At 46.9% G+C, this 20974-nt stretch overlaps 1 protein-coding gene across 1 annotated transcript in view; it reads left to right on the forward strand.

The window, feature by feature from the left end:
• ZC3H11A (zinc finger CCCH-type containing 11A) overlaps positions 1 to 20974 on the forward strand; it is an 810109-nt gene that overhangs the window by 560505 nt on the left and 228630 nt on the right. The window contains exon 9 of the mRNA XM_040337594.1: positions 1634 to 1732. Within this exon, the coding sequence (XP_040193528.1) occupies positions 1634 to 1732 (99 nt within the window). The remainder of the gene's footprint in view (positions 1 to 1633; positions 1733 to 20974) is intronic.

The following is a 20974-nucleotide window of genomic DNA, read 5'->3' on the forward strand; positions in this document are numbered from 1 at the left end:
AGTGTCAAAGTCCACTATTTCAAGTTGGATATGACAAGTTATTATTTGGGCCTATGGTTTAGAAAAGATGATGCCTCCTTATCAGGTTAACGCGTACTCGACTAGGGCAGTTAGTTCTTCATGGGCAGTGCATCATGGCTCAGATCTGCAAGGCTGCTACTTGGTCTTTGGTCCATACATTCACTAGATTTTACCAGGTGGATGTGAGAGGGCATGAGGATGCCGCCTTAGGGCGCAGTGTACTGCAGGCAGCAGTGTAGGTCCTCTTGTTTGATGACAATGTGTGTTTTCTGATCTGTGCCTGCTTCCCCTCAATTTGGGCATTGCTATGGGACATCCCACTAAGTAATTATCAAAGGCTCTGTGTCCTGTGATGTGTGAACAAGAAAATAGGATTTTTAAAAACCGCTTACCTGTAAAATCCTTTTCTTGGAGTACATCACGGGACACAGAGCTCCCGCCCGTCTTCGGGATTATACATTGGGACACTTATTGCTTTGCTACAAAACTGAGGTGCTCTCCATATGGAGGGGTTATATAGGGGAGTGAACTTGCCTTGTAATTAGGGTTGACAGTGTCCAATCACCTGATGGTGACTATCTAACCCGCTAAGTAATTATCAAAGTCTCTGTGTCCTGTGATGTACTCCAAGAAAAGGATTTTACAGGTAATCTGTTTTTAAAAATCCTATTATTCTCTGCTCCCGCGTTCTCCTCTTCTCTTCACTTTAACCTTCAGGGTTGTGGGTGGGCCCTATTGTTACAGACTGCTGGCAAGAATGCCATTGCTTATCTGGTGCTGCAATGGCACTGAAACTACTGATCCCCTGTCATCCCCCTCTAATAATGTTGGTCCTCTTCCCTTTCCTGAGGGGACACCACTAGCAGCCATCCAATAAGTTATGCCAACGTTTATTGAACCTGGAGTGGTCCTTTAAAAGCCTTTTGGAGGTTATCATTTTACAGTTAATCATTACTGATGGCCCTAGAATTGCAGCTCTCCTGCTGATGGTCATAGCGTTACCTCAAATTCATGGTTGTTTACATACACATGCACACCCTATGCTATGCGTTGACATTTTGGGAGGTGACGGGGGGTGCTTTTAATTTAGTTGTTTTATTGTTTTTATACTTTTTGTGTTTTTTTAATGTTTTTTTGTGTGTTTTTATTTTTATTTAACCTTATTGCTATCACAAGGAGCTTAACAAGTGTACGCACCTTATCTAGCTGAGCTCAGGTAGAGAAGGAGACTGCACATGCCTAAAAGTGATTTACGTTGTAACATTTAACTCTAGTGTTCATTCTCTTTATTTGAATCTTGATTCCACCTCTGTCCTTTTTCTCAAGAGAAGGCAGGTTATTGTTACACCTTTTTAAGCATATTTTTTTGCCAAAATCCTCTTTGGGAGTACATAAAGCAAATGCAGTTAGGAATAAAGAAACAAACCTGTAGATACAGGTGAGTCTGCTATTTCCACTTCTCAGCATCTCTATGCAAGTTTCAGAATCAGTAATATATTATTTATATTGCATACATGTAAATGGATGTACTGTAAATATACCATATCAATATTGGCTTTTGGTTATTAAGAAATACTGCAACAGATTTACTTTCATTACATTTTTTTTTCAGGGGGTGAAAGCTTTCCCGCTGTTAAGAAAACACTATCTGAAAGACTTGGAAAGAAGATGATATCACCTGTTATTGCTCCTGATGCTTACCATAAAAAAAGTATGTACCAAAGAGTTAAAAAATATTGTTTGAAATTTTGTGTAGGATTAAATACTGTCCTTAGAATTACTCACCTTTTATAATTAGACTGCTTTTGTTTTGATATGCAATTTGTCCTTCAGAAAATGTCAATGGTATGGTGTACATAGAAATATTAAAATATAAGTTAACCTTTTGAACATGGGGTTTAACAAGTTCAGCAACTGCCCTCACCCATCCTTCCCTTTGACAATGGGCAGGGATTTCTCTCCCCTACGGACACTGTCACATTTTAAAATTGGTGTGGCTGTGCCAGGCCCCACCCACACAGCCACATCATTCATTAACCAGAATCTGTGAATGAAGAAACTAAAAGTCCCATCTGCCACCCTGGCAGATGGCTTGTAGTTCTCAATGGACTGGGAAGGTGCTGATATGCTCCCTTATAGTTTGACACTGTGACGGTATTGGTATGATATCCCCGTCAACGTTCCCTTCTTCCCATAACGAAAATCACCCCAATATTCCACGAGAAGGAATATCCCTGGAGTCGCCCAGAAAGCCACACATGCCAAGCTTACTGCTGGAACAACACAGACTTTAATGGTTTTTCTTCTCAGCTTTTTATACAGTGCAAGACATTGAAGCAACAATGAAATCTCCACCCCCCCTAATCACACACTAAGGCTAATTACTAAAACATTCCAGACAGGTCGGCACCGACCGACAATTATCATGTCTAATCACTGCACATTCCTTAAACAACAAACCACCTTCACACACTGAGTTTCCTAGGCAGACGTTTCGTCTGTATCCAGTTTGACACCTATTAACACCTCTGAGAATCACTAGGTTGTAGACAGGGTTATCACACAATTAAAGGCCTTTCAAAAGCTAGCCTTATTTAACATATGAACAGTGTTCACAGAGAGAGATGAATCACACATGAAAACACCTGTTACCTGTAACCCACAGCATTAAGTTAGCAGGGAGAGCATTAGACTGAAGCATATAGGCAATTGCATCACAATGGCCCCCCTTTTTCTCCCTGCTACGGCAAACCCGGTTGGACCTTCCCTGGTCCAGTAGGGTTGACGGGTTCAGAGCTTTTAGTCCGAGGTTAACTCTGTTTGGCGTAACTGACCTCCCTTGGCAACTGCTCCCGACTCAGGTATGTCACCGGGTCGTCAGATCACACGCCGGTCAGTCCCCAAGTCTTTGTGTGATCTGCAGAGTCACCAGAAGTCAGTGTGAAGACGGCGAATGGGTCTGTGCGCCGCCATCTAGGTGTCCCGCTATGGGAGGGGCAGGTTATGGCTCTGAAGTGACAGTCACAGGAGATTCATAAAAAGAAAAAGTTATATTTGTTGAAATGCTGTAGCACTGGTGCTCAGAGTCTGGGGGGGGGACGGGGGGGGGACTCAGAGCCCCATAAGGTCAGCCACACCCTGCTCCCTCCGCAGCCGCCGGTTCTCCTCTTTGAGCTTCTCCAGCTCCATCTCCAGTTCATGGAGCCTGGGGGGGTCAGCCCGCTGTGACCTCAGGTGGTTGTTCTCCTCCTCCTCCATGCGGCTTATGCACTCCTCCAGCTCTATGTACTCACGGATCAGATCCTGCTTGCTCATGTCCTGCGGGCTTTCCACGTGGTCCTTCATCATCAGGAACTGGGTGGTGGTGTAAGGGGCCACCGGTGGGCCCTTGGCGAACATCTCGGCCCGCATCTGGGGCGCCCGCTGCGATTCCATCTCCTCCAGTCGCTTCTTCTCCTCCCAGGTCCGCTGGTTATATGACTTCCAGGACCTCTTCTTCTTGGAGGGTAGCTGGCGGTGCCTCTTTCTGCCCAGCTCCCTCCAAGGCCCCTCCGGCTCATGGCTGTCGCCCATGACCAGCTGACAATGGTGTTCCCTGTTGTCCGTAATAACAGATTGTACCATGAGGGCTTCGTAAGGGGTGCCCAATGGTTCTTCCTGACCCAGCTCCTGGGGATCCCAAGCCGAGTCTACACAATGGGCTGCTGCTGGTGGGCGGTACCCAGGTTGAGACCAATTTGACCTGGTGTTGTCATTCATGGGGCAATTCTGCTTGAATTGACCCAACTGTTTGCACCGGAAGCAGCGTTGTTCGTTGTCCTCCTGGCGTGGGTAGCGAGGGCTAGATGTCATCGGTCTGTTAGGCGGTTGGTATCTAGCGGCTGGTGGGTGTGAGGGCGCCGTTGGTTGTGGAGGTTGTACCCGTGGTGTGACCTGGTTTGTCTTGCGAGTATCCGCATATTCATCCGCCAACTTCGCGGCCTCTGGTAGAGTCATGGGCCTGCGATCTCTCACCCAATCCTTGACGTCCGTCTGGATGTGATTGTAAAATTGCTCCAGGAGCATTAGTTGCAAAATGTCCTCTGCGGTGGTGGCCTGGCTGCTGTTAACCCAGTTAGAGGCCGACAGGGACAACTGGCATGCCCATTCCGCGTAAGAGTCTTTCGTGGTTTTGCGCGAGTCCCTGAACTTCTGTCGGTGGGACTCTGGGGTTACTGCATAACGAGCCAGGAGCACTTCTTTAACCCTGGCGTAGCTATGGATATCCTGATCTGGCACGGTCCGGAAAGCATCAGAAGCTTTGCCTGACAGTTTGCCTGACAATATTGCAACCCACTCTCTTCTAGCTATTCGGTGCAGGTTACATTGTCGCTCAAAATCCGCCAGGTAGTTATCAATTTCACAGTCCTTTTCATCAAAAGCTTTAAAAGCGCTAAACGGAATCTTCCTTGTGTCTGCTGTGCTGTACTCACTGTTCGGAGAAGGTGCGGCTGCTTGTTGGACTGCTGCCAGTTTTAACTGTAGTTCTGCGTCCCTTATTTCTTTAGCCTTCTGTAGTTCTGCGTCCCTTATTTCTTTAGCCTCCTTCGCTAACAGGTCCATCACTCTCAGCACCACATCTGCCGTTGGGTTCGGGCCGAACCACGCTAGCTTCTCTCTCATTAGCTTGTTGGCTGGCGATTCCTCCTCCTGAATCACTGGTGTCTCCATCTCTTGTACTGCTGGCGTTGCTGCAATCCCGTCCTCCTGGTCTATCTCCATTGATTCTGCTATGATGACCCGCTTGGTTTTGTTGCTAGCAATCCTTCCACGAACTTCCAGTAGTTCTTCCAGTGTCTGCTTGGAATCCGGGTGTGAAGGGGAATAGAAGGGAAAAATCCCACCGCTGCCAACCAATTGTGACGGTATTGGTATGATATCCCCGTCAACGTTCCCTTCTTCCCATAACGAAAATCACCCCAATATTCCACGAGAAGGAATATCCCTGGAGTCGCCCAGAAAGCCACACATGCCAAGCTTACTGCTGGAACAACACAGACTTTAATGGTTTTTCTTCTCAGCTTTTTATACAGTCCAAGACATTGAAGCAAAAATGAAATCTCCACCCCCCCTAATCACACACTAAGGCTAATTACTAAAACATTCCAGACAGGTCGGCACCGACCGACAATTATCATGTCTAATCACTGCACATTCCTTAAACAACAAACCACCTTCACACACTGAGTTTCCTAAGCAGACGTTTCGTCTGTATCCAGTTTGACACCTATTAACACCTCTGAGAATCACTAGGTTGTAGACAGGGTTATCACACAATTAAAGGCCTTTCAAAAGCTAGCCTTATTTAACATATGAACAGTGTTCACAGAGAGAGATGAATCACACATGAAAACACCTGTTACCTGTAACCCACAGCATTAAGTTAGCAGGGAGAGCATTAGACTGAAGCATATAGGCAATTGCATCACAGACACTTCCTCCAACAGCCCATACAGAGATACGGGCAAAAAAGCTGGAGGATGCTGGCCTGACATTGCACCCACGATCCACTGATCACAGGTGCAGTACTTTGCAAGCTTTTTGGTGCCATAGTTTGTAATTTTTTTAAGGGCGTGCAACATTTTTAATATTGACTTGTTTGCTATCTGTATTCTTGGCAGAACATAATCTTGTATATTTTACCGAAAAATTGGGTATTCTATTGTGTTTGTGTGCACTAAAATACTTTTTGTTATATAATCTTTATTCGTATAGAAAAAGTTTTCCATTGTACAACAACAAATAGGACAGAAAAAACATACAATGCTGTCCAACCATACATTTAGGCATTATAGAAGGCAAAGGGACGGAGGCTGCAGTCTTTAGGCTATATATATATATATATATATATATATATATATATATATATATAAACCCAAACAAATTGAAGTTGTCCCCAATCACTCCGTTAGGTGCAGAGGGCCGGGAATAGGTGGGTTATCCCGGGTCGGACAGGTAAATAAGAACCACAAAAAGTAGGGCAAGAAAAGAAAAAAAAATAACCAGAGAACAAAACAAAAAGAGGATGTACTCATAATCATCATGACAATCTATCTGCAATATTGGTCACATGTATTTGTCGGTTCAAGAGAAAAAGGGTTAATAAGAACCTGATCACCGCCCCCCTCCTGTCAGGGATTGGGAGGAGGGAGCTGTAGTTACGGCCAACCCGCCAACGTAATCCAAGTAGCCCAGACCCCATACCATTTGTCATACTCATCCTTATACCTCACCATCCACTCCTCTGCAGCCCTGACATTGTTCACCATCCGAACCCAGTCCGAACGGTACGGGACTCGGCTGGTTTTCCAAAAAATGGGAATCAACCTCCTAGCTGCATTCAAGAGGTGAGGTAGCACCAACTTCCGATAATAGGCCAAGGGGGACGGCTGGAACGTGTAGGAGAAAGCCCATAGGGGAATCTGGAAGGTCTATATCAAGGATGATATTAATTTGGGATCTAATATCCTGCCAAAAAGGGTGTAACTTAAGACATTCCCACCAGATATGTAGGAAGGAGCCCCTATGGCCACAGTCCCGCCAACAGGCATCTGAGGTCATCGGGTAGATTTGTTTAAGTCTAGTAGGAACCCTGTACCACCTGGTTAATACCTTAAACCCATTTTCCTGCATTTTCGTATCAACAGAGCTGGAATGAGTAAGGCGGAATAACTGGCTGAGCTGGATATCCGTGAATGTATGCTGCAAGTCTTTCTCCCACTCCCGAATATAAGTGGGCCTCCCAGGGGAACCCTGTTCCTGTAATAGGCCATAGAGAATAGATATAGCATGGGGGACGGGGGTGGAGGACATGCATAGCTTCTCGAAAGGGGTAGCAGATGTGGGAGAACATGTGGCAGACCCCGTGCAAAATGTTGAAGCTGCCCATACCTCCAGCCATCCATCAGGAACCCCCCATACTGGGTCCTAAGCTCCTCCAGGGTGAGCAGGCCCTGATCCTGGAAGAATCTGCCACAGCGCAGCTCGCCATCTGCTGTCCAGGAATGAAAAAAAAATGGGTGTTCCCCCGGTAGAAACCAGGGGAAGCCCCCCAGGGGTGCCAAAGGAGAAAAAGGGGGGACAGATTTCCCGACTTATTCATAGTATCCCATAATTTCAAGGCATGAGTGGACGTTTGGGAGACATGAGTCGACAGACCTCTGTGTCTGGGGAAGCCAAGGAGCATGGGATAAATTATGGCCTGCCATGGACTTCTCCAAGCAGACCCATACCTTAGTGGACACCCCATGGTGCCAATCCAAAATCCGGGGCAATAGCCTCACAGTACTTCCGTACGTCAGGGACACCCAGATCCCCAGCCGATTGGGCCTCTGCAGGGTACGGAGGGCCAAGCGAGGGCTTCGACCCTACCAAATGTATCGAATAAACGCACTGTTGAGGCTCAAGAAAAAAGACCTAGGTAAGGAAATAGGCACCATTTGGAAAAAAAAAATGCGGGGGAGCACATTCATCTTTAACACACTGACCCGGCCCATCCACGAGAATACCTTCCTATCCCACCAGCATAAGTCCGCCTTAATAGTGGAAAGCAATTGAGTGTAGTTACTAGCATATCATTGGGAGTAAAGGGGGGTAAGATGGACCCCCAGGTATTTCATGTGAGTAGCACACCATGTGAAGGGAAAGGAGGATTGCAACCGTGTACGCAGGTCTGGTGGGACACTCAACGGCAAAATCTCAGACTTGGTGAAATTAATTTTGAAATTAGAAAGGGAACCGAAAGTCTAACTCCATCATAATGTTGGGGAGGGAGATCAGGGGATCTGCTACATAAAAGAGGACATCATCCGCGTATGCGGAAAGCTTGTGTTCATGGGAGCTGACGCAGAGGCCCTTAATGTCAGGGTTAGAAAGTATCTTATTAAGCAATGGCTCCAGAGTGAGAGCAAAAATAAGAGGTGACAACGGGTAGCCCTGTCTTGTCCCACTCCCAATAGGGAAAGAGTCAGAAAGAATCCCATTGACCTTAGCACGGGCCTCTGGACTACTATACAATGAGGAGACCCAAGAGCATTTTCGGGCCGAGTCCCAATCTAGACAATACTGCACGAAGATACATCCAATTCACCCTGTCAAACGCCTTCTCGGCATCAGTGGATAGGAGAAGACAGGGTGGATGGTCAGCCTGCGCTTGTACCCATTGAATCAACTGAATGGCCCAGTTCGAGTTATCCCTCGCCTCTCGTCCAGCAATAAACCCTGTTTGGTCAGGATGGACGAGGAAGGGAAGAATGGGTTGTAGACGATTCGCAAGGATTTTTGCTAACATTTTGATGTCAGTGTTTAAGAGAGATATTGGTCTATAATTATCAGGAACCGTGCAATCCTTCTCCTCCTTGGGCAGCACCGATATATGGGCCAGCAGGCCCTCCTTAGGCATAGGGGCGCTAGAAGCCAGTGCGTTAAAGTAAGTGCACATATGGCCCGAGAGCAGGGGGAAAAAAAGCACGGTAATAGGCATTCGTGTGGCCATCAGGGCCAGGGCTCTTCCCTGTCGGCAGGCCTTTTACAACAATTTCCAACTCCTCCGAAGTGATCAGGGTTTCAAGGGCTTTGCTAGTTTTGAGGGAAAGTTGGGGGGTTCGGGCGTCAGCTAAGTATTCTAGGATGTGGTCCTGCTTCTGCACCTCTGTCAGACCAGGGAGTGTGTCAGGTAAGTGGTATAATTGGACATAATAGTCTCTAAAAGCGGACGCAATTTTAGAAGGGTGAATTACCGGGGGGCCCGCCCCAACCTGAAGCTTATGCACATGACCTGAGTCACGCTGCCTCCTCAGAGCTCTGGCAAGGAGACGTCCACATGTGTTACCGTACTCGTAAAATTTATGACACACGGCGCAATCGGTCACGTATACGGGTCTCTAACAAAGTAGCAAGCTCCAGGTGAAGGCCGGTCGCCAATTCCGGCGTTAGACGTCGCTTGTGTTCAATTTCCACAAGGTGTATTTTCCACAAAAGGGATTGCAGGTCCCCTTCCCGCGCCTTTTTCAACCGCGTTCCCTGCGATATAAGCTCCCCCGAACTACAGAACTGGTCCATCAAATCTTTCACCCTCGGGTGGAGCACTCTCCAGCAATCCACCAAGGTTGTGGGCTTGTAAGGTCTTCCGAAAGTGTTTGAGGAAAGCAAAGGAGTGGGCAGAGCGTCCCGCAGACGTATCCATCGCAGGATCTGGGCTAACATTGAAATCTCCCCCTAAAATCAGCTGGCCCTCCCTAAAGTGGGATAGGGAGTCCAGGAGGGAGTCTAGGAAGGTGAGCTGGCCAGAATTCGGTGCGTACACGGTTGCAAAAGTAAACTTACGACCCATAATGCTCCCCTTAATGAAAACAAATCTGCCATTTGGATCAGTTAACTGGTCGGACAAAATAAAAGGGCAGTTTTTGTGCATGGCTATAGCGACCCCACTCGATTTAGAATGAGGCGAGTTGCTAAAGAACCATTGGGAGTAGAGGTGTGTGGGCAGGCGGGGGACCGAGTCAGTGCGAAAGTGTGTTTCCTGCAAAAAAAACATGTGCCCCCAGACGTTTAGTCTCGAGCCACAACTTACTGCGCTTATTGGGGGATCCCAGCCCTCGGATGTTATAGGAAACCACCTTCAGGGAAGCCATTGGGTAGAATGATCGTAGAGCCCCCCCCCAGTCAGGAGGGGAGAGAGACATGCGGCAATCTGATCTGGGATGCAATGAGTACTGAAAGAAAACATCGACAACAAAACATGAGAACAAGAAACACAAAAACAAAACAGGACACATAGCAGCCTCCATAAGGGAGACGTTTCAAAAGCCTCCCAAGGCATCCAAATCCGATTTGATTGGGGACCCCCACCCAGCCGGCGAGCCAGCGGGGGGAGAGGGTCAGCGAGCAACCCGGAGTCCCAAACATAGGCCGACTCTGCGGAGTCATGTCCCATGTGGGGGAAGAAGTGCAGCATGAGGTGCGAGCCCGTCCATAAAGAGGGAGCCCACCTCATATCATCAGATGGGCACAGCAACCACAGGGGTGCTTCAGCCCAGTACAGAAAAATACCACAGCAGCAACAAATTGCAGAAACAGAACAGAATAGAACATAAATAACAGTGCCCCTAACAGGGGTGCAAAAAACCTGGCAAATAGTTCACATCCAACCATGACTCAAGGGATTCTTCAGGTCCCCCTCTGAGAGGGAGAGTGTGGCAGAGGAGCCGGTGCGTCTTGGGGGGAGTCCACTCGAGAATGAGGCCTGCTGCGGCCCTTACGACGGGCAGTGCGCCAAGGTTGTTATTGCATAGGCAGGGGAATCTCCGGAGCGGACTTCCAGTCCGGTACGTCAATGGCTGTGAGGTCCAGTTTCTGCAGAAATTGTGGCAGGTCATCCACGGTGCGTAAGATAACTTGGCGGCCATCTTTAGTAACTAAGAGTTAGAAAGGGAAACCCCATCTGTAAGGTAGCTGGGCATCTTGTAGGGCAGCAAGTAACGGCTTCAGGGCTCAGCATTGCATCAGGGTACGTCTGGAGAGATCCGGAAAAAAGGACAGCTGCGCCCCATCAAAGTCCACGTGGCGCACACCTCTGACATGGGCCATTATGCTCTCCTTCAGGGAATATTTATGCAGTTTGCAGATAATGTCCCGTGGTTTATCTGGGTCGTCCGACGGTGGGCGCAGTGCCCTATGTTACATAGTTACATAGTCAGGTTGAAAAAAGACACAAGTCCATCCAGTTCAACCACAAAAAAATAAACAAACAAAATAAAAAACACAATACAATCCCATAACCCCAGTAGAGCATGATCCAATTTGCTACAGCAGGGGAAAAAATTCCTTCCTGATCCCCCAAGAGGCAATCGGATTTACCCTGGATCAACTTTACCTACAAATCTTAGTACTTGGTTATATTATGTACATTTAGGAAAGAATCCAGACCTTTCTTAAAGCAATCTACTGAGGTGGCCAGAACCATGTCTGGAGGGAGTCTGTTCCACATTTTCACAGCTCTAACTGTGAAGAAACCTTTCCGTATTTGGAGATGAAATCTCTTTTCCTCTAGACGTAAAGAGTGCCCCCTTGTCCTCAGTGTTGACCGTAAAGTGAATAACTCAACACCAAGTTCACTATATGGACCCCTTATATATTTGTACATGTTGATCATATCCCCCCTTATTCTCCTCTTCTCAAGAGTGAATAAATGTAGTTCTTCTAGTCTTTTCTCATAGCTGAGCTCCTCAATTCCTCTTATCAGTTTGGTTGCCCTTTTCTGCACTTTCTCCAGTTCTCCTATATCCTTTTTGAGAACTGGGGCCCACTAGGGCATCAATCCTGCAGTCCTGTCTCTTGCAGTGTTCATGGAGAGATTGTAGGGCCGGAGAAACCACATCCCACTGTGCCTCCAAGTCTTCTACTCTACCCCTAATGTGAGCAGTGTCCGCCTGCAAGGCCTCAATGTCCTGTCTGAGGGCCTTCTCTACCCTGCCAGCAAACAGTTCTAGATCAGCCTTCGTGGGGAGAGCTAAAATGCGGGCTCTAAGATCTGCATCTCCCACCATCTCACCCAGTGGCACTGCTGGAGGCATGGAGCTGGCTGAGCTGGCAGGGGAGGTGGGGGGAGTAAGCGAGGGAGAGGGAGAAGGCGGCTGCGGTGAGGGAATAGGAGAGACCGCATGTGGGGCCTTGTACTTGCTAGCCCGCGCCATCTTGGGAGTCCCGAGAGCGGCGTGTCCCCGCTCTGTAAAATACAGGTCCAGCGATCCGGATCGGTGCCGGGAGGAACGCTGGGGTTACGGCGAGAGCTTCCGCTGCTTGGATGAAAAACCCCCGGAGAGAGCTGCTGTGGGTGCTGTATAATCGGCCGGCGGACGGAGCTCTTCACAGACACGTCCTCACACATCCATGCCGCGGCCACACCCCCCACTAAAATACATTTACTGGATCTTTTCCTGAACATATATGTTTGATAAATGGCTGCACAAATATTGTGCGACATACAAAATTGCAACAGGGACCATTTTATTCCCCAGGGCCTCCAAGTAATTTTCTAACAAAAGATCTTGTATGTGAAAAATGTCAAAATTTATGTGGACAGCAAATGGTTAATGTATCTTAGGAGAAGGATTTTGCAATGTGAGTCAAAAATCCTGTTTTTTTTATCCCATTAAACAAGTGGTTGTGGGGATTTATACAAGTATGTCTGAATTATTCTAGATCATATAGCAACCACATGCACCTGCTTTGACTGATCTGCTTCCTTGATTGTACGGGTCTTGACAACATTGGTCAAAAATCTCATGAGTGTCTGCGTCGGCATGCACTGTCATTCGTAATACCTGTCTGATGTCTGTATTTTTTTTCCACCAGCAGAGACTAATGTCAGTCAGAGATGAGAACTTGTGCCAGAGAATTATGGTGTCTTAACCGAGAACAGAATTGGGCAAAGAGGAGGAGGCCTAGCAGTGATCTAAAAGTCCCACCTCTCGCTCACCAAACCAGATCTACAGAGCTCATTGCTGTTCATGGAAACGCTCACTCTGCAACTCCTAACACCCCAGGACACCGTCCACATACTACTGTGTTATAGACCGCCAGGTCCAAAGACGCACCTCCTCACCTCACTGACAGAATTTATCTTGACTTGCACCTTGAATACCAAACACCTCCTGTTACTTGGGGACTTCAACCTCTGGGCCAACTCCTCACAGGAGCCCATCGCCGACGCCTGCATTGACCAATTGAAAGGACTAGGTCTGCAGCAACTAATATGCGCGCCCACGCATGTTTCCGGTCACATCCTCGATCTTATCTTCAAACAGGATATGGTCGTCAACATAATGGAGAATAGGCCCTTACCCTGGACAGATCACCACGCAATCAAATTCAAAATAACTACTAACACCATCTTTAAAAAAAATGACAAACCCGTTAACAACACACTGGACAAGATTCCAGAAGAAACTCCACTCGGAACTCTTCAAAACGACACTATTAAACAAAATAACAATAGAACAGTCAATCAGCCGTGAAAACACTCAACTCCATCGACAAAGCATTACTACAGACTGCAGACACAATCGTCCTGAAACGCAGAGCGCTCATCCGGAAAAGCAACTCCGGTTGGTTCAATGACGCTCTCACATTATTGAAGCAAGAACGCAGAAAAGCCGAAGCCGCCTGGAGAAGAAACTTGACAAAAGAAAACCACACAATTTACAAACTAATCACCAAGAAATATCACAAATAAATCTTCAAAGCAAAAAAATATAATTTTTCAAACCTCCTCGCAAAAGCTCGGAATCATCCCCACGAGCTCTTCAACTTAGTCGCTCACACCATGAATCCAGCCTGCCTAGAGGCTCCGAATTATGAAACACAAGATTTTTGCAATGAATTGCAATCTATTAAACTATTCAGCAAAAAAAAAACGACAAGCCTCACCCCTACAAATCAAAAAGGTAATATTAATACAAAGTTTCCTCAATCAACAAAATTTACACTGCAGTTTAATTTCCATCGACACCACTAAAAATATCATCGGAAGCCTGCGAGACAGTACATCGCCTAATGACATCATTCCCACAAAACTGCTGAAAGAATGTGCCGATATTTTGGCACCCGCGATCACGCACCTTATAAACCAATCATTTAAGGAAGGTATGGTGCCGACCTCCCTAAAACAAGGCATAAACGAACCTATCCTAAAAAAACAACAACCTTGACCCTAAAGACCCCAACCACCGTCAACCTATAACCGGCCTCAATGTCTTCTCCAAGGTTATGGAGAAAGCAGTAGTGCAACAGCTACAACACCACAAACTACTGGACCCACTACAATCGGGTTTCCGTCCAGGTCACGGGACGGAAAAGGCACTTCTCAAAATTTGGGATGACGCTCTCGAAGCAGCAGACGAAGGAGAATCATGTCTTCTGATACTGCTGGACCTTAGTGCGGACTTTAATACAGTAGACCACAATATGTTGCTGACTCGCCTAACAGAAGTAGCTAGAGTTGCAGACTTGGATCTACCCTGGTTCTCATCCTTCCTGTAAAATCGATCCCAGACAGTGAAACTAGAGCCTTTCACTTCTGAAGCACGTACCGTATCATGCAGAGTCCCTCAAAGTTCACTCCTGTTGCCCGTACTATTCAATATTTATCTCCACCCACTCCTTAAAATTATCAGTAACCAGGACTTACTCTACCATTCCTACACTGACGACACAAAACTTTACTTTTGTATCAACAACAAAAAGGATCATTACCTCGGGCTAGAAAAATGCCTCACTTTGATAGACAACTGGATGGCTGAGAGTCACCTCAAACTCAATGGATCGAAAACAGAACTTCTTATGCTCCACGCAAACCAAAAGAGATTTGCTAGGACGACATGGATGCCCCCAGCCCATCTTGGGACAAACCATCACCCCAAGCACCAAAGTCAAAAGCCTCGGAAGTCACGTTTGACTCTGACATGACAATGGATGCACAAATAGGATCAGTAGTCAGCGGATCTCACCATCTTCTGCGTCTGCTACAAAGACTCGCTCCCTTCATCCCGAAGGAAGACACAGCAGTAGTGGTGGGAACAATAATTAACTACAGGCCTGACGCACAAATGTGTACAAGGAATCGCCCCCCAATATTTGTGAGAAAATAAAACACCACAACCCCAATCGCGTTCTCCGATCAACTAACCAAAATCTACTACAAATCCCCAAGGCCCACTACAAGACCAAAGGAGAACAAAGATTTGCAGTCCAAGGACCTCGGCTGTGGAATATCCGAATGGAAGTGAATCACCAAGTCTTCAGAAAAAAACTTAAGACCCATCTATTCTGAAGACTAAATAAAAGGAAATGGATACCAAGCGCCTTGAGGCGATTCAGTTTGCATTTGTAGCGCTATTCAAGTTTTTCACTCACTCACCTAGTTTGAAAGTAAATCTGAATGAAATTGCATAATGTATGGCCAGTTGAATGGGATTGCTGATCTAGGCAAGTGTTCAATATTATATCCTGTTAATACAGTACAGGTCACAGGCAGCCTTTATCACACCCTGTGGGTTATAGGCGTAAAAATAATCATGAAAGGTATTTTATCTCCATTATAAGTGTACACAGTATACCACTGGATATATACACTGCTTTTAGCATGCTGAATACAAACAAGCAGAAGGCTTGTCCCTCAGAAGTAGGACCTCTTAGCATTGCTGGTTTAGGACTGAAGAGTGCATGGTTAATTTGTCTGACAATCTTTCAGGTGTACACTTCCAAGGGTTTGATAGGTTTAACACATCCACTAAGTTCTCTTAGGTGGGTGTAGTGGCCTTGGCTAACGCCACCTTTGGTAGAAAGCTTGTGCAAGCATATATGTAATCAACTGGACATAATGCCGCTCGGCAGTGGCCTGTGAGGTGTTACCTTCCTTATGTGAGACTGTTTTTGCACATCCTTGTGGTCTGCTATTTCTCCTATTGATTGCTGAACTGAAGAGATTTTTCTTGTGTTCATTGACGGACACAGCTGCTTCTTCTTTATGCAACCCAAACAGAGTTTTATATAGGACTATGACACTAGGCAGAAAAAGACTTGTCAACTCCTATGGGCAAGTCCTCTCTAAGCATAAAACCCCCTCTCTGTTATTGGCATCCAGTCATTTCTGCTCAGCGAGTGTGCGCAGACCGCTAGCTCCGCACTAAGTTGGCCATGAAAAAACCCCATGGACCGGGGCGGCCAGTAAGTTAATTGCCTCGTGGAGACACATATGACTGGGAACCTATAGTCCATGTCACAGTGTTACCAAGGTCAACAGCCCCCCCCCCCCCAACTTTGGTGGAGAGGAGGATCTGTCACAGGAGCCTTACCTTGATTGCAGCATCGCCTTTTGAGTTGTGTGTCTCAAGAGCACTCCCCCCCCCCCCCCCCCCCGGAGTTCAGACATGAGACAAGCCAGAAGCACCGCCCATCGTTACCATCTTCCTCAGACTGTTCTGAACCCAAATCGGGCAGCATAGCCAGTTCTGCAGCTTCAGATGATGTATCTCCTCATTCCTCGGATGGGGAGAAAGGGTCCTCTGCCGCTGCACAGGAGAAGGTGCTAGTCACATAGTTACATAGTTACATAGTTAGTCAGGTTGAAAAAAGACACAAGTCCATCCAGTTCAACCTCAAAAAAATAAACAAACAAAATAAAAAACACAATACAATCCCATACCACCCAACTCCATACCCACAGTTGATCCAGAGGAAGGCAAAAAACCCCAGCAGAGCATGATCCAATTTGCTACAGCAGGGGAAAAAATTCCTTCCTGATCCCCCGAGAGGCAATCGGATTTACCCTGGATCAACTTTACCTACAAATCTTAGTACTCAGTTATTTTATGTACATTTAGGAAAGAATCCAGGCCTTTCTTAAAGCAATCTACTGAGCTGGCCAGAACCACCTCTGGAGGGAGTCTGTTCCACATTTTCACAGCTCTTACTGTGAAAAAACCTTTCCGTATTTGGAGGTGAAATCTCTTTTCCTCTAGACGTAAAGAGTGCCCCCTTGTCCTCAGTGTTGACCGTAAAGTGAATAACTCAACACCAAGTACACTGTATGGACCTCTTATATATTTGTACATGTTGATCATATCCCCCCTAATTCTCCTCTTCTCAAGAGTGAATAGATTTAGTTCTTCTAATCTTTCCTCATAGCTGAGCTCCTCCATGCCTCTTATCAGTTTGGTTGCTCTTCTCTGCACTTTCTCCAGTTCTCCGATATCCTTTTTGAGAACTGGTGCCCAAAACTGAACTGCATATTCCAGATGAGGTCTTACTAATGATTTGTACAGGGGCAAAATTATATCTCTGTCTCTGGAGTCCATACCTCTCTTAATACAAGAAAGGACTTTGCTCGCTTTGGAAACCGCAGCTTGGCATTGCATGCCATTATTGAGCTTATGATCAACTAAAACCCCCAGATCCTTCTCCACTACAGATCCCCCCAGTTGTACTCCCCCTAGTATGTATGATGCATGCATATTCTTAGCCCCCAAGTGCATAACTTTACATTTATCAACATTAAACCTCATCTGCCACTCAGTCGCCCAATTAGAAAGAGCATTGAGGTCGGCTTGTAAATTGGAGACATCCTGCAAGGACGTTATTCCACTGTATAGCTTGGTGTCATCTGCAAAGACAGAAATGTTACTTTTTATCCCAGATCCAATATCATTTATAAATATATGGAAAAGTAAGGGTCCCAGCACTGAACCTTGGGGTACACCACTGATAACATTGGACCATTCAGAGTAAGAATCATTAACCACGACTCTCTGAATTCTGGCTTTCAGCCAATTTTCTATCCATTTACAAACTGATATATTCAATCCTGTAGACCTTACCTTACACATGAGCCGTGCACTCATCGATGCTGTGCGGCAGACGCCTAATATTTGGGATTCTGTGGGAACGTCTGCTGTGATGCCTGACCTTTTTGGTACACACAAGCCAGCTTGGGCTTCTTAGATTTTGCCTTCTGCTGCATATTTTGCCAAAATTGTCTGAAAAGCCTGGGGTCGCCCAAAGCGCCCGTTTGTACTTCCTAAGTGCGCCGCGGTACGCTACCCCCTTTGAGGAGGCCCTTCTGAAGAAGTATACTACTCTGCTGATGGTTGATCCACCTATCTCCTGGCTCAGTATGGCTGTAGTGATCCCGGTAGAGCAATCTTCCTCCTTTTAGGACCCTGCGTACTGCAGGGCTAAGGCATTAGCCTGGTCGCTGTTCGCCATCGCTAGATCTGTGCTCCAGCCTGTATTGGCAATGGCCCTGGTGTCCCAGATGCTGAAGGAATGGACCAAGGTGTTGCTGCAAACCTTAACTACCAGCCAGATGCCTCAAGCATCTGTGGAATTTGCAGACCAGTTGGTCTGGGGGCTGAAGTACGTTTGTGGCATGTTCTTGATGCGTCCACACTTCTCTCTGAACATTCCGTTTCAGTGGGGGTTCTGAGGTGGGTCCTTTGGCTCAAATGATCGGCGGACTAAACTTACAAAAAAGTTTGAGGTTACGCTGAGTGATCTTCTCAAGCCACTTGTGGGTGGCAAGAGTACCTTTTTCCCCCAGACCAGAAAGGCAAAGAAACTATGCAAGATGGCTGAAATCTCAGATTTTTTGTTTGTTCCCCTGGGCCCTCAACAAAGGGCTCCAAACCTTTCAGGGCACCCGTGGGTGATGCCAAATGCCCCTGGTCCCATAAGCCCTCTAAGCCCACGGAAAGGTCCTCCTCAGCCTGAAGTTTTTCCCTCACCCCCCAGGGAGTGACGAGGGTCACCTTGTTTGCTGGCACGTAGACTTTCCCCTTTCCCAACAAGTTGGTCCACAAAATCATTCTCTTTGACAATGCATTAAAATTTCATTGGGTTATTTGCGGAACTCTTTGCTCATTGGTGGTCCAAAGAAAGGCATCCCTTTTCTCTGAGTTCATTGATAGACACAGCACCCTCCCCTCTATGGAAATTCTGCTTAGAGTCCTACTCCTGTAGGTGTGGGCTATGAAACCCAATTTGGTAATGAATAAAAAAGAAGCAGCTCAATGAACTCAAAGAAAGGTTTTTTTTTTTGTGTGTGTGTAACCAAAAAATCCTGCTTTTGGAGTCTTCAAAAAAAATCCAGTAGTTCCATGGGGATTGAGGTCTGTGACCAATGTTAAGGTACTAGTGCGGGGGCGTGGCTTGGCAGCGGATGTAGTCGGTCGCACGTCTGGTGAGCTCCGCCGAGTCTCCGTCTAATCATCCTGCTGACAGCTTGAACTTACCTGATAACGGTCCTGCACCTTCACCGACGTGCTCCGACTCTCTGCCCGAGTGTGGTGTGACTCTTCCCCGGCCGCAAGAATGGCTAAACGCGGGGCTCCGGCCCATTCTGCTCTGGAACACGTGATCCAAGATGGCGGTGGGGCCTCCAAGACAGCGAAGGAGAAATACAAAGAGGCAGCGCAGAAGCTTTTCACCCCGCATGGATCGCGGGATCAGCGTGCAATGCATGGGGACAGCTCAGGGGATCGCAGTGAATCCCAATCGGATGCGGATTACACAGTGCCGCTGGAAGATCCGTCGGCTCCGGTACTGCCGTGGGATGTGGTAGGTGATACCCCTGGGCCCCATGTACAACAGATGGCTGTTTCTCCTAGCGCGGCTAGTCCTGAGCCGACGCTGAGGGACATTCTCTCGGCGGTTACTTCCTGTAACCTGTCAGTTAATGCATTGGCAACAGAAATCAAGGGGATGAAAGCTGAAATGTCGTACGTGCGACAGGATATGCAGAAATTGAGGGACCACACTGCTAATGTTGAGGGCCGCATGAGCACATTGGAGGATGAATGGGCCCCCATGCAAAGAGAATCACGCGCACAGCAGCTGCTAGTTGATCGGCACGCTATTAGGATCGATGATTTGGAAAATAAGCTTCGCCGCAATAATGTGAGGGCCATTGGGATCCCGGAGAAAATGGAGGGGAAGAACCCAGTTCAGTTTATTGAGAAGTGGTTGCTGGAAAAGTTTGGGACTGACTCCTTTTCATCTATGTTTGCTGTGGAGAGGGCACACAGGATCCCGTCCAGGCCCCTACCTCCGGGTAATCCTCCTAGAGCTTTTCTGTTCAAGTTGCTGAATTTCAAGGATAGAGATGTCATCCTGTCCAAAGCTCGCTCCTTGGGGGATGCCCTAACAATGGACAACTCTAAAATATCCTTGTTTCCAGATTTCTCGGCGGAGGTGCAGAAGCAGAGAGCCCAGTTTAACGACGTTAAGAGGAGGCTTCGGTCGTTGGAATTACAATATGCCATGCTGTACCCGGCCCGCCTACGGGTGGTAGCCAAGGGTGAGGTTAATTTTTTTGAGAAGCCTACGCTTGCCATGCAATGGTTGGATAGGGAGGAACGATCCTTGAGAGAGGAATTGGGAAGGAGCAGGAGAAACACCTGAAAAGAACAATTTCACTCTTTGATCTACTCAAGCTGGATTGTTTCGCTCCATTCTGCAGGTCCTAGGCTGTTCAGGATTCGTTCCCCTGCAAAGGCGGAAAACTGTCTCACAGGGTGTGTTAACGTCACCTATGTTGTTGGTTGCGGGATGTGACCTGCTGCCTTTTGGCTCATCGAAGCCGGCTACTGAACTTAGCCCCCCAGTTATGAGTCCTTCGTGGATGCTCCAGTTTTTTTTCTTATGTTTTTAGTTGTTTTCTCGTTTTGTATTGTCGTGTACTCAGTCGAACCAGAATCTCTCTACTTGTTTAACCATTCTTTTTTACAGGTTTTACCTGCCCATCCAGGGACTGCTTGCTGCTTATTGATCCGTACAGGGTTCCTTCAGCCGCTACATTATTATTTCGATGCTTCATTTCTTAGCTACTCCCGTTTAACCACTCTACATTTGTATCTTAATGCATTATGGCTAAGCAATGTGTCTTAACAAGCTGGAATGTACGGGGTCTAGGAGATAGGGTGAAACGTTTGGCGGTGCTCCATATGATCAAGCACTTGGGGACCTCTGTGGTATGTCTGCAGGAGACTCATATGTTACCTAATCAGGAGTCACCGTTCTCTCTCAGGATGTTTGGCGAACAGTTTCACTCTACCCAGGTCAGTGTGTTGATATGTAAGAATGTTGCTTTTAAGTGTTTAGATTCATTGATTGACCCATATGGTAGATTTATTATCTTGCTATGTACCCTGGACACACTCTACATTGTATTATTGCTAATATTTATATTCCGCCCCCATTCTCGGTGGAGGTTCTTAAGATTCTAGCTTCTTTTTTGTCACGCCATCCTGGAACGCCTGCTATTGTTGCTGGGGATTTTAATAATTATTTAGATGCAGACCTGGATAAATTTTCCACCAGAGCTTCAACGGCCTCTTTGAGGGGCGGCCCAACAGCCTTT

Source organism: Rana temporaria, chromosome 2, assembly GCF_905171775.1.
Source record: "Rana temporaria chromosome 2, aRanTem1.1, whole genome shotgun sequence".
Classification (NCBI taxonomy): Eukaryota; Metazoa; Chordata; class Amphibia; order Anura; family Ranidae; genus Rana; species Rana temporaria.